This window comes from Phalaenopsis equestris, unplaced genomic scaffold (genome assembly GCF_001263595.1).
Source record: "Phalaenopsis equestris unplaced genomic scaffold, ASM126359v1 Scaffold000522, whole genome shotgun sequence".
In the NCBI taxonomy this organism is placed as follows: domain Eukaryota; kingdom Viridiplantae; phylum Streptophyta; class Magnoliopsida; order Asparagales; family Orchidaceae; genus Phalaenopsis; species Phalaenopsis equestris.
The window spans coordinates 381,052-394,834 of NW_018164962.1; the positions used below are offsets into that span (position 1 = coordinate 381,052).

General features: G+C 37.9%; 1 protein-coding gene across 1 annotated transcript; it reads left to right on the forward strand.

Moving 5' to 3' along the window:
* The first annotated feature begins 1,153 nt into the window (after positions 1–1,153).
* Positions 1,154–2,056, forward strand: LOC110028719. The gene has a single exon (XM_020730685.1). It carries the CDS (start codon positions 1,295–1,297, stop codon positions 1,820–1,822), a length of 528 nt encoding a protein of 175 aa, XP_020586344.1. The 5' UTR covers positions 1,154–1,294; the 3' UTR covers positions 1,823–2,056.
* The last annotated feature ends 11,727 nt before the right edge of the window (positions 2,057–13,783 follow it).

Genomic DNA, 13,783 nt, shown 5'->3' on the forward strand with positions numbered 1-13,783 from the left:
ACACATGAATAACATGGAATAACACGAGGGAATATTCCCGTATTATCGGACCGATTTTTATATTTTCTTTCCTGTCCCCGCCACATGACGTTATTTTATTTGACTCCGAATGATTCTCTATATTATGAGTCATGACAAAATATGCACTCAAAATTTAGAGAGGAGACCTAAAGGGCAAACCTTTCTTAAATCATATAATAAAAATACAAATATCAAAATAAATTTACTTATTTATTATTTAATCATATATTTGTGCATGAAATTAATTTTCTTACTCATAATAAACAAATTTAATTTAACTTTTAGTTTAATCTTAGATTTTTTATACTATAAATAAATAAAATAAAAAATATGTATGCATAACTCAAAAAATTAATTTATAATAAAGATTTGAGAATATTTTTAAATATTTCAATTGTCCCTATTAAAAAAAAAATTTCCAGCTTCCTCATCGTAAATTGGTAGCACACGTACCAAACAATTTTTACATATTTAGACATATAAATACTAAATTTTCACACAGATATATATGTACTAAACTTTCACATAAATACATATACGCATGACATTCAAATATTTAACATCACATTCTAAATATTAGATATGATAATATTTTAATAATGAATTATATATTTTCATCTATATGTTTCATATGAGTTTACAGGTTATATATATTAAAACAAAAAAAAAATTATGTGATATAAATTCAAATGGAAAAATTATTCTGTCAGTATTCCTCATGTAGAGAATCATTTGGAGTCCAATGAAATCATGCAACGTGGCGGTGCTAGAAAAAAAATAAAATCTGCTCGGTAACACAATAGAATATTCCTTCCGTGTTATTCAGATATTATTGTGTGTTATTCAATTGTTATTGATATGTTATTTTATTATTATAATACTGAGAATATTTTTAGAACATAATAACACCTGAATAATATAGAATAATGAGGGAAAATATTCTCGTGTTACAGGGCCAATTTTTATTATTTTCTGTCACCTAATGTGGTAGGGGTAATGACAGAATATGAGCACACTTTCGTTCACGAAAATAGAGAAGTAAAATAGACGCTTTTCTTCTATTTTACATCTCTAGTAAATAGTAATTGCAACTAAACTGCTTACTTCGCACTTAAAATGTTAAATCCCAAGTAAATTTTGGTCCAACGTATCCGCCCACAAATAGTTTCTCGTCTGCAAGAATGAGAGGACTTCAAAGTCGGCGCCGTGTTATTCCGATAGCATTGAGACGAAGAGAACCCTAATTTCGCGCTCATCATTTCCTTCACACGCCATGGCGGCTTCGTCGACGGTGATCGCATCTTCTACTTCGTCCACCTTCGTTTCTGCAGAGCCCGAAACCCTAAACCAAGCCAATAATCCTTCGCCGCCCACCGACTCATCCCAAACATCAGAACTACCACAAACTGCCGGAAACTCCACTCCTTCAGATTCTCCCTCTAACCCCGAGGAAACGGTTATCGTCATCGGTGAAGATATTTCGGCGGAGGAAAACGAGGAAGCGGAGGAGGAGGGGGAGTGCGGGTTCTGCCTTTTTATGAAGGGAGGCGGCTGCAAGGAGCCGTTTATCGCGTGGGAGAAGTGCGTGGAGGAGGCGGAGAAGACTGGAGAGAATGTACTGAATAAGTGCATGGAGGTTACTTCTCTCCTTAAGAAATGTATGGACGAACACAGCGACTACTACGAGCCCATCCTCAGGGCCGAGCAAGAAATGGCGGATGCCGTGTCTGAGGTCGGGACGGAAAAGGAGCTAGTTGAGACGGAAAAGGAGCTTGTTGAGACGGAAAAAGGAGCTAGTTAAGGGAGCAGATACATAATTCTGATTCAAATACTCATTCTTGATTTTGATTCTTCGGAGGTATATAGGGGATTACCCTGACTTTCCTGTTTCTTAGGGCTGCTTTAACACAGTTTTGGATTTCAGCAATAACACGATACTTGTGAGTTCTTGAATTCTGTAAGAGACATTTTTGCAACGGCATACACATTTTTTTTCTTGCAAAGAGGAACTAGTTATTTGTTTGATCAATGCCTCATTCTATAAGTTTGTTTTCTTTAATTTGTTTTTGATCTATTTGGTGCTTTATTTATTTGTTTGGAATTATCAGATCATTTAATTTTCAGCTTGTTGCTATTTATAGAGAAGCTGTAATATTGATTTGGATTAATTATAGGCGGCCACGAAGACATTTAAATGACAATTATGAAGATTACTGTGAGTGAGACCATCACTGGAATCTTATCAAAGCTTCTCTGTTTGTAAATTCCAAACATTCAAGCAAACAAAAAAATGCTCAGACTATGCTAGTAATGACATCAACCAGGATATTGTGTTTCAGTCCATTTTGTTCACTTGATTAATCAGGACTTTAAAAGAAGAGTAAAATACATGTTCCATAAGTGAACATGGCTAATAATTTCTTTCAGGAGTTTAAGTGGATGCTCTTTTTGATATAGATGTGATGTGATTATTTAAAATAGCTTTAAAATATTGTAAAGTAGAAATAATTTAAATATGACTTTTTTTATGAATGTAAGTTAAAATTAATTACTTGACTTGTGACTTCTGACATTGTCTGATTCAACGTAAAAAAAGAAAATTTTTTTTGGGATCACCCATCTAAAAAAAATTATATCAGTTATTTGACAATTTTTTTGAAGCGGGAAGAAAAGGAAGTATTTCTATGTATTTAAACAGAAAACATGGTAGAAGTATCGTATTGAGGTTTAATTCATCTTTGCAATAATTGTATATACTTATGTTCAAATAATTATGAAATAAATGTTTAGTGATTTTCAGAGCACCTGTAAATGTTGTTGTTTGCTTTGAACCCAATTTTCAAAGGAAATTTGGTGTCTATCTTCCATGTGATTAAATTAGCGGAGTCATTTGAATTGTTTTTAAAATAGTTTTTAAGAATTATTAAATTTATCTATTACAGATATGTGAAGGAAAAAATGTAATTTAGATTTTGTGTCAAAAAAAAAAAAAGAAGAGAGGTATTGCTTTTTTTTTTTTCTTTCTGTGGTTTGCTTTTGAAACTGTTTGACAGTCCTAATTTTTACTTATTTGGGACATCATGATTTCCATGAAGGTTAAATCAATGGAGACATAAAGAGAGGACAATATAAGGAATGCTTAGAAAGTTTTTGTTAAAATAGTTTAAGGCAGATTATATGCTGTAATAAAGATTGTTTTACCTCCTCATTTATAGGCAAGTATAAATGAAGCATATGGTGTTATAAAGTTTAAGTGATAATTCCTTTTTGAAAATCAGGAAGAAGTGATAACTAATATCACTTAAACACTAACCATCAATGCAAGATTAAAAAAATACAAAATATGATAATGTAATATTCTTTTACTCAGAACTTCGATGTTATAAAGCTACTTTGATTCTCATTAGAACATGTTTTAGGATACGAGGTAGCAGGACAGTGTGGTATGCCAAAAGAAGAAGACTAAGAATAAAAACAAGGAGAGTTGATTGCTTGGATCATTGTTTTAATCTTAGTAAAATATTGAATGTGTTTCAAAGTTCAAAATAACATTGATATACAAGTTTATCATTCATATTTTATTATAGAATGAAGATGAGAAATGCGGATTATCTAATTAAGATTCTTTTTATTGTACTTATTTTTTATAAAAATCATTATTGGGTTGCCAAAATAAGGTATATAAAGTAGTATTTCTCATAAATATTGGAGAGAAAACATGTATTATAATTTTTTAAGGTAAAAAATTGTGTATTTTTCCATAAATTTTAAAAGGTGCTAAGACAAAAATTCTTGGAACAAACATGAGCATATTTATAATATAAACTTAATTTATTAGAATTAAATAAAAATATGACAATCAATAGGACACAGTGGAAAAAATGGTTCATGTAGCCGACCCCACTTAGGGGGATAAAGGCTTGTCGTTGATTCGTACATGAGCATATTTATAATATGTGAGCTAATCGACTAAGGATTTAAGTATTTCTCACTCTTAGTTTTCTTATTTCATCTTTCTTTCCATGAGTCATTTATGTAAACATATTTTACACTCTTTGTGGTGTATGTAAACCTTCCATAATCTCTCATGATAATGAAGGTAGGAAGGAGGGAGGGGAAACCTAAGTCCTAAACTCCAAACCATAGATCTTTTGTTGTGTCCAGCAAAATTATTTTATATTTGAAGAATTCTTGGAACTGAAAAGAAATGAGAAGAGAGGAGGCATTACCATGAAGCTGACTCATATTAGATGCAACAGATTCTCTATGTTAATAAGTTTATGTTTTACTGATCAGTGGCAGAGGTAGAGAGTGTATGCTTCTATGACATTTTTCTTCTTAGTCCTTTGTCATTGTCGTTGGAACCTTCACCCTTTTCTTATCTTTTTGCAGGAGTTATTCCAGCAGATGCCAAGTAGGAATTGTGTATGGTTTTGTTTTTGTGAATAAATGTGGAGAATCAGTGAGATGATTCAAGAATAGATTGTGTGGGTAGGATGATCATGACGATACACACATGTTTATGATTTATTGATTTTAAAAGAAGCAGTTGATTGGTTTAGATTTTGCCCTGACAAAGTTTCTGGTCATAAACTAATTTTAATATAAATAATGATTTTAGGATAATTGAGTTTCTCCTTCTGTTGAGGATAACCTTGCACCAATAATTGAAGGAAATCTATTTATTACTCACTAAGATCATTTATGTGCAAAGTGTTCATACTATGTCTGAGACACAGCTCATAAAATGTCAGAGCATCATAGGTGATGGTAGTTTCTCCCATATTGTGACAAAATATTAAAAAGAGAAAAAAAATTCACTTTTCCCTTCATGTTTCTTAAACTAGTCGACAACTTGTTGTTTGTAAGCAAACTATTGGATGATTCTAATTGTCAGGTCACGTTCTTTTGTTCTTATTGTGAATTTTAGGACCAAAACTTGAAGAGGATGATTGATGGTGCCAGAATGATCAATGTTTTTTACTATGATAAAAATTTCTTTGATAGTAAAACTATTCAATGTCATTATAATAGTATCGCTTCAATATCTGCCTGTGAGCAAGTAATTTTTTGGCATTTTAGATTAGGACCTCTTAGTTTTCAATATTTGAAATATTTTTCTCGCAACCTATTGAAAAAAATGCATTGTTATTCTTTTCGATGCAAATGTTGTTATCTATCCAAAATATGTTAGGCCACTTATTTTTAAAATCCTTATTGTGCCTCCATATCATTCTACTCAATTCACAACCATGTGCTGTTCCTTACAGGTCACCATTATGATTGAAAAAATGGCAGCTTGTGATATTTATAGATGATCGCACAAGGCTTTTAGATTTATTTAATGAAAGGTGAATTTGAAGTTATAATTTTTTTTCATGATTTTTACAAATTAATTGAAAATTAAATTAAGTAATTAAGATATGATAATGATATGAAATAATATGTAGAAAGATTTATTTATTTATTTATTTTTTTTGTGAGAGAAAAAGAATAAAGAGAACATTTACTGGACAATGCCATAATGTTCTCTATGCATGTTCTCAAATATCTATAGGGTGATATGATCTTAATATCATTTTTTTTTAATAACAAATGCTTATACAGGTATTGCAATGTGTTGTACCTCTAGATTATTTAAAAAAAATAAATTTTGATTTACCTCTAAATTTTTTTCATATGTTCACTTACCAATAAATTTTTAATCTAATCGTTTCCATTTATTTTTCTTTTTTTTTATTTTAAAAGGAGTCGTCAGCTTGTCGATTGTCGTATACTTCCTTCATCATTCAAATAAATCTCCCTCCTCCCGAATCAAATCAGTGATTCGAAGAGGAGAGGAACCGAATAAGAACAATAAAATGACAAACAAGAGAAAAAGTAAAATGTGGATAGTCTACGTGCGATAAACCTCGCAAGGATAAGTCAAGAATGTCCGTCCAAACATGATCGGGCTGATACACCTTAAACTCATTTCGCGAAAGAAGTGTCTACATACACTACCCAGAGAGTCAGGTGTGTGTACCTGTTCTGGGGTTAAGAGCACTCTTAGAGGAACGTGTTCCTACTGGTTAATTACATTTTGGGGGATACCCAAGAATACCTCGATAAAATCTCGATAAAAGGAGTTTCGCTTCATATTTTCATAAACCTGGGGTATAGGCTATCAAAGAAAAGTTATTCCGTGTGGGAACAGTCTCGATACTTCAAAGCTCAGGCTAAGCCATCGGGCAGAGAGTAAGTCTCTCACATCCCAAATGGGCAGCGGCTAATCAACACACATAACTCACGGAATAACCTAAATTATATTGACGGGGATATCCCAACACATCAAAACACGTCCGGGTCATAAGGGCAGAGGACAAATCGTCGTATTCCGAATGGGCGACAACTCATTAGTATCGGGTCGTCAAGGTGATCAATGAAGTCAAGGAGTGACAGGGCTCAAAGAGGCTCAACGAAAAGGAAGGTATAGTGATCCTAAAAGGTAGAGGTAACTGGGTCGGGGTACCATGGATTCGTCATCCACAGCTACTAGAACCCTAAGTCTACCTGGTCGTGAAGGTAGTCGACCCAACACGTCTTGAAATCCCCGGTCAGCAATCCGTGAATTGCATCATCCACGGGTATCTCGGTAGCCTTAAGGTAAAATTCTATCATATGACTACAAGCTGGAGCTCAAAGAGGTGGGACTTATACCTGTCGAAATAACAAAGATGCCTCAGAAAAGAAAGAGAAGTGGAGTTTCAGCTACAAAGCTGAAAACACTCCAAACAAAATGACTTATACCTCGTCTGGGTCGGGGAGCTTTCTAACATCCTAGGCGTACTAGATAACCACCTATATGAAGGTATGCTTCGCCAGTTAGGTTGGAGAAGTACGGAGACTCCTCCTCGGGACATGCAAATATGATGTAGTTATCTAGAACGGTCATAAGTATTATGAAGACCCTATTAAAATATGCAGGAAAGTAAATATTACAATTTTTAAATCCTAAATATTTTAATCCTAAATTTTAATTATCTTGAATATTTTATTTAGGATTTTGTAGAAAATTACAATTTTAGGGTCCTTAATGGCCTATGTTATATCGTGAAATCCCAGATAAAACACCACATAATTCACAGAAAGAAACAAGAAAAACACATGCAAATGCAGACATACAACATGATGCAAAAGACAAAACAAGCTAAATCAAACTAATAAACAGGTCGGTGCCGTTGGGTCGGCAACATATCCCAGAAAAGAAAAAGGCGGCCGGACTCCACATATACATGCCCGGTCCTAATTCCATACATCAATATAAAATATAGAATTAAGATATGGGGCACGAGCATCTACTCTTGATTCTCTCCACGTGGTTCTCGCGCCCAATGCATCAAAACCCGTGCCCGTATCTTATTTCTGCTACAGGACTCTCATAGACTCTAAAAAGTGCATAGGAAAAAGAAAAAAAACTCAATCCTACATGAAAATAAGTGTCAGCGGGAAAACTCCGGGAAAAAATAAGTGTCAGCGGGAAAACTCAAATGCAAATAACGTATCATGAGTCATGTCTTAAAAGTGAGGGGAGCTAATAGCACCTGTAAGCAAAAGTCAGAAATCATTATTTGCCCCCCCATAGCGGTACCTGTGTGTGTGCATATAAATAGACATGACTCCTTGCAGAAGAACGCTCTAGCACACTACCACACATGCAACATGCAGTCACACTACAAACACAATGCAAAAGAAAGACACCTGGTTAGGGAAATCAATCTTACAAAGAACAATAACTAGAGATTAAAAAAACTACTTAGGATCCTAAATTCTAGCCTAGCACACCATTTACTGAAAAGTGCATTAACCTAGTATCTAAGTGCGAGTTAAGTTTAAGTATAGTATGACTTTGATGGGCTTGCCAAACTGGCCCCGTCCTAAATATCCGAAGGATCTAAAGGGTGTCACGAAGAACGGTGACACAAGTTAGATCTATTAGATCTTTAGCACAGTCATACTCGTGTCGATCCCGATGACTTAACTCGTATTGCTCACCGGGCTCGTTAGGAGAGTAACTTTGTGTTGGTTGCGATGCCTAAACAAGCATTGCTTGCTGAATCAATTGCAAACAAATCAAAACATAAGTAGTGATAAAGAGTATGTCATGAAGGCGGTGACTCGTAGAAATAAACATGTTATGGTGGCAGGGGTCCGAAAAGGGGTATACCAGTAAGACAGTGACCCGAATGTGGGCATGTCGTGACGGCAGTGGCCCGAAAAAAAGGTATGCCGGTAAGGCAATGACTTGAAGGTGGGCATGTCGTGACGGCAGGAGCTTGAAAAGAGGGTATGCCGGTAAGGCAGTGACCCGAAGGTAGACATATCGTTGCGGCATGACTCCGAAAAGAGGGTATGCCGGTAAGACAATGACCCAAAGGAATGCAACTATCTGATATCAATCATGCAGAAAAACATGTACATGCACATACACAACATACAAAGGAGCAAGTGGTCGGTCAATCAGGATGAAATATCTGATAAATTCAAAATGTTGTGCCAACTGGGCCGGGGTAGCCTATTGAAACACAAGTGATATGACCGGTTCAGGATAATCAACCGAGACACAAGTGGTGCAGGTGCAAGTGCAAGTGCAAGATACAAGGTGCAAGTGCAAGTGCAACGTGTAAATGCAAGGTGCAAGGTGCAAGGTGCAGAATGCAAGTGCAAATGCAAGTGCAAGTGCGATATAGTGCGATATATGACATACAATATGTAAAATTCAAGACATGCACATGCAAACAATGAGATGCATATGACCACATATGATAGCGAGTCACGCTCGTACTAACATCACCTGGGAAATTTAAGGTTTAGACCCTTGGATATGTGGCATCGCCGCTTCTTGTTTTGGTGAGGAAATGTGAGAAGTTTCTCCCCTACGTCACGAAATGGGCTAGCTACAAAGTTTTTCTCATTTTGTGAACTCTTCCAGAATTTGCAAAAGTGAGACAGCTACAAAGCTTCTCTCGCTTTACCAAGTCCAACATCCCAATTTCCCATGTAAAGTTAGGGAACCCAAAGCAAGGGGAGTGATGGACTCCGACCCACCAGGACTTGTGCTAAGACTCACAACAAAATAGAGACACTCGACTCTGCGGGGGGTGTTTGGTTACGTAGGAAAGATCCTAACCTAAAGGGGAATCGACGATCAATAACATAGATACGTTGTTGCGCCGACCCACGTGGGCGCATGCACCCGTGTGGACAATCAAATCCACACTCATAGACACCATTAAAACTTAGTTCCAGCTAGGAGTTGAGAGGATCTCACTACCGTGACGGTTGCAGAAGCGTTCTCTTTATGCTGAATGAGAGCCCAAGTTTTCGGCAAACTCCGACGGTGTTCTAGTTCGCGCGCCAATTGTCTCGCAGATCATGCACGGAACAGTAAAAGAGGCAATGAGGGAGACAAAGTACCCAAAATAAATGATAAAATCATATGAAAGTGCAAACGACACATATGCCTTGGTAGCAGGGGTCGCTCGACAACGGTAAAAAAAAAGAACCCACAAGGATGTCGGCGGGAAGGAGCGCCGGCGGAGGCCTTCCCTTCGAGGCGGAAGACCCTCAGACTTCCTCGAACAACGACGTTGCTCTCTGCCCGGCGACGTTGAAGTGCTCCGGCGAAGTATCCGGTCGTCGGGAAGGTGGGACGGCAAGGTGGATGACTTAGCTCGCCGGCGGTGCGCACTAGGAGCGAAGGAAGCGCTGAGGAGAGCCTGAAATATGTCGTTCTCCTCGCTGATTTTCTTCGGCGTAAATACGACGCCCGCGAGTGACAAGGCCAACGATGAGGAAGAGATCCAGCGGAATATCAAGAAAAAATTGGAGGGGAAGAAAATCCCTCTTCACTGCTTTCACTCCAAAAAGCACCTCCAAAGCTTCCTCCAAACTTTCCAAAGGCTTCCTCGTGAGCCTCTCTCGAGCCGTTGCCGGAGGAGAAGAAGAAGAATGAGAAGAGGGAGAACGCCGAAGAAGCCGACGAGTTCGGCCGACTGCTGGAGACGAGTTTCGGGTTGCGGGCTCACGAAAACGAGAAAGGGAGAGAGAGGGAGGCGCGGCTGGCGGAGCAGGACCGGCAGCGAGTGGCGCCGACGACGGAGGAGAGCGATCTTAGGAGTCCTTTTTTTCGCGAATCGGGAGGGAGGGGGGTGGGCGAGCGATTCGGTAGGGTTTTTTCGCGAAACAGGCGATAGGGGAGAGAGAGAGGGTGCATAGCTTTTTAAAATGATCTATTTTTTATAATAATGATAATAATAATATTATTATTATTATCTCTCTGTATCTTTTTTACCGAACACGTCATCGTAGCGAAATGAACTCTCCTGGGTAAAATCAACGTTTCAGACGCGACCGCATTGTCCGTTTCGTCGTTCATGGTCATTTAGACCATTTTTTCAGCAATTTGGGCCAAAACAATAATTAGCGCATTTTTACCCCGCCCGCGAAATCGTGGTGCAACGAGCGTCCTTTTCAAGTGGAATCGACGTTTCAGACTCACTCGCGTGGTCTATTTCATCGGCCGGGGACAGCTAAACGAGCTCACTGGTGATCGGGCCAATTCAAGCCAATTTCGCACCTGATGCGACGAATAATATTTTTTCGACCCGATTAGAGTCGTCCGACGTACAGAATGTCGGTCGGCCTTCGCCTAAACAAAAACCAATGCCTAGCAGAACAATCCCGACTATGTGCTCCTCAATCCGTGTCGGTGGGTTTGAAATGGACGTCTCACGCTGCAGGAGTTAACACGTTCATCAAACAACGTTCTTTAGCGCTCAAGCAAACACCCTACGCCTTATGACATCAAAAATTGATGCCAACACCAATCTTGATCTTTGATTCAAGAAGTGTGCTTTCATAGAATTTTCCATAAATAAATGAGGCTCGAATTCTTGTATTCCTAAGAAAAATAGATTGGTGAGGCTTTCTTGAAAATAAATTATATTTTACTAATTTTTTTTCTTAGGTGTAGAAACTATGCAAAGAAGTTTTAGGGATATAATTAATGTTTTTTACACAATTTTATATTCATACTTTCTCGTCTTCAATCCTAATCTTTGAAGAATATAGATAAAATGTTCAAGATATGAAAAAAGATGGAAATCCAAATCAAATTTCTCCAAACATAGAAGAATAACAAATAGGGTGACACGGGTGTATCCCGCGCACACGGGATCTCTCGTAGCGGGTTGTGGATTTCGCTTTAGTGCCTGGGCCAAAATGATCGAGGTACTTTTGCTATGGTGGAGTCGACCGGTCCTCTCGGGTTACTCATAGTTATCCTATTGCTATATGCTTGCTTTTCTGATATTTTAGTTTTAATTTTTGTGTGTTTTGTATTGTGACAGTCGTTGAAGTCTCTTTTTCCCTTCAAAAGCTGTATTCTAGCGTTCCAGAGGGTGCTTTGGTTGTATCTTAGTCTTTAGGTGGTGTGTATCTTCCCTATACCCTTGCACGTCCCTCGCGTTTTGCTGCCACGCCGCGCTCCTTGCTGCAAGCCGCCCCGGCGACAGCCCTTTTGTTGTTTTCCTACATATTTTCTTTATCTAGTCCTTCCTTACTACCATTGTTGTTACAATCCTCCACCATTGTTGTCGTTGTTGTCCAACCCTTCCTCTTTGCTACCACCCTCATTTTAGCTCTCAATCGTTGCTGCCATCACCCCAGATAGTCCTCCCACATCTCCTTGTTGTTTGCTTGTTGTTCGACACTGGGGAAACAACCGCATTGCTATTTTCTGCCTGCTAAGTGCTTTTTCCAACCCCGCACAACTTTCCAAAACCTCGCCGACCATCACCAACAATGCCTGGATCTACCCACCAGCTTGAGTTTGTTTTGTGAAATGTTGAAATTTCAGGTTTCCGCGCGTCTGTTGTAATTTCCTATTTAAATCCAACAATAATATTTATTTTCCTATTGTTTTTTGGGTTAACTTTAGTATCGTTTGGTATTAACTCTAGCCTAACTTTGTCCTATCATAGGATTTCTAGCATCCATCCATACCCAGCCTTACTTCCATCCATCCCCACATTTTATTTATGAAATTTTAAAGATTTTCTTTTATGTGGATTTCAGTAACAAATGATTTAATGAGTTTTAACAAATTTTGCTCTTTCTTATAAATATAAATGAAAAAAAAAAATTTCAATGTTTTAATTGTTAAATAGAGAACTATCTTCCTTATCTTAAATAGCGTTTCATAATCAGAATATGCTCCCTAAAAGTCCAGAGAAGTGTTATCTAAAAGTGAGTGAAGGTGAGTGAAGGTTATTGAAGGTTAGTAAAGTGTTTGAAAGGAAGAATCAACGCCAGATATAAACCCTAAACTCGGGAAGTTATCTTAAGGCTTTTCAAACCTATAGGAATTTCGCTTGAGTTTCAATATTTTGGTCTCAATCAACCAAATTAAAGTTAAGGATTTAAAACTCAACATATGAGACTACATGGAGTCAATAAATGATTCAATTTCTAATTGGAGTGGATGTCAACACTAGTCCTCTAAGAGAGCCACTAGAAAAATTTTAAGGCTAGATCCTAGGTTTTAGAGAGAAAGAGACAAATCTCATAAAGATGAGGTCAACAGATTCGTCGAACACGAGCGCTTCTCCTTTATCTTGTGGAAGTTGATACTCGCACTGTTCCTCAGCTTTCTCTTCATCACTCATCTCTTCCACGACGCCTTGATATGTGAGTGACTACCCTGCTCGTGGGATAGCTGTAGTATATGTGGTCGTAGCCGTGACATCAGCAACACTTCTTAGACGGTACTGTGTTGGAGGAGCTATCTTTTTCGTCTTTCTTTCCGTTTTGATCCAAAGTGTCATTTCTTTGTTCGGCCTTGCCATTGTCTCCCGGGATACCCTTGTCAGTTGTGGTAATTGTAAGTGACTGCCTGCTTAAAGGATGATTTTTGTCTTTTCTGTTTCTGCTATCTTTCCACTTTTAATGCTAATGTCTGGATATCTCCCAACTTCTAGTACGGTTGCAGTTGCACCACATTGCTAATTGCAGGTTTCAGTCTCGCAAGATATCGGGCTACTGTATGCTCTTTCGGCTCTATCAGTTCACACTTTAGCTGTAAATGATCAAATTGGGTCGTGAATTCTTTCACTGAAATATCCGTCTGCTGAAAGTTGTGGAGTTTCAAAAAGATATCCTGGTAATAGTGGGGCGGGAGGTACCTTTTCTGCACTGCCTTTATCCTCTCCCACATAGTTATCTTCTCACTGGCTTCTCTTCTGTTTTTCTCTGTAAATTTTCCCATCATAAGGAAGCATTCTTCTTTATTTTAATGATGACTTGCTTGATTCGTCTGCCCTCTGATACGTCTTTATACTCTCAAATCTATTCGACTGATTATAGCGAGTCGATAAACTCATATGGGTCCATACCTCCCTAAAATTTTGGGAGGACCATCTTGATGCCAAAGTCCCGTTGACTCTTCTTTGGTATTTAATACTAAGATAATGTGGTTGATATCTCTCGTCACTGTGTTCTTTCCTGGGAAACGGGTTCAAATCCTTGTCCTTGTTTTCCCCTCGACTTTCACAGTCGAAGGTAATCTTTTCCTGGTTCCAGCCATCCAACTCGGCTTATCTCTGTTGCAAATGACAAATTTCTTGTTGAATCTCTTCCCGAGTAGAGCCTCGTGTATCTCTCCATGGTGGCATAGTTAGGGTTGGGGATTGGAAGGAAAAAAAAAATGGGTGGATGTGGCTTG

Coding starts and splice junctions, on each gene's coding strand:
- LOC110028719 (XM_020730685.1), top strand. CDS start 1,295: ATGGCGGCTTCGTCGACGGTGATCGCATCTTCTACTTCGTCCACCTTC.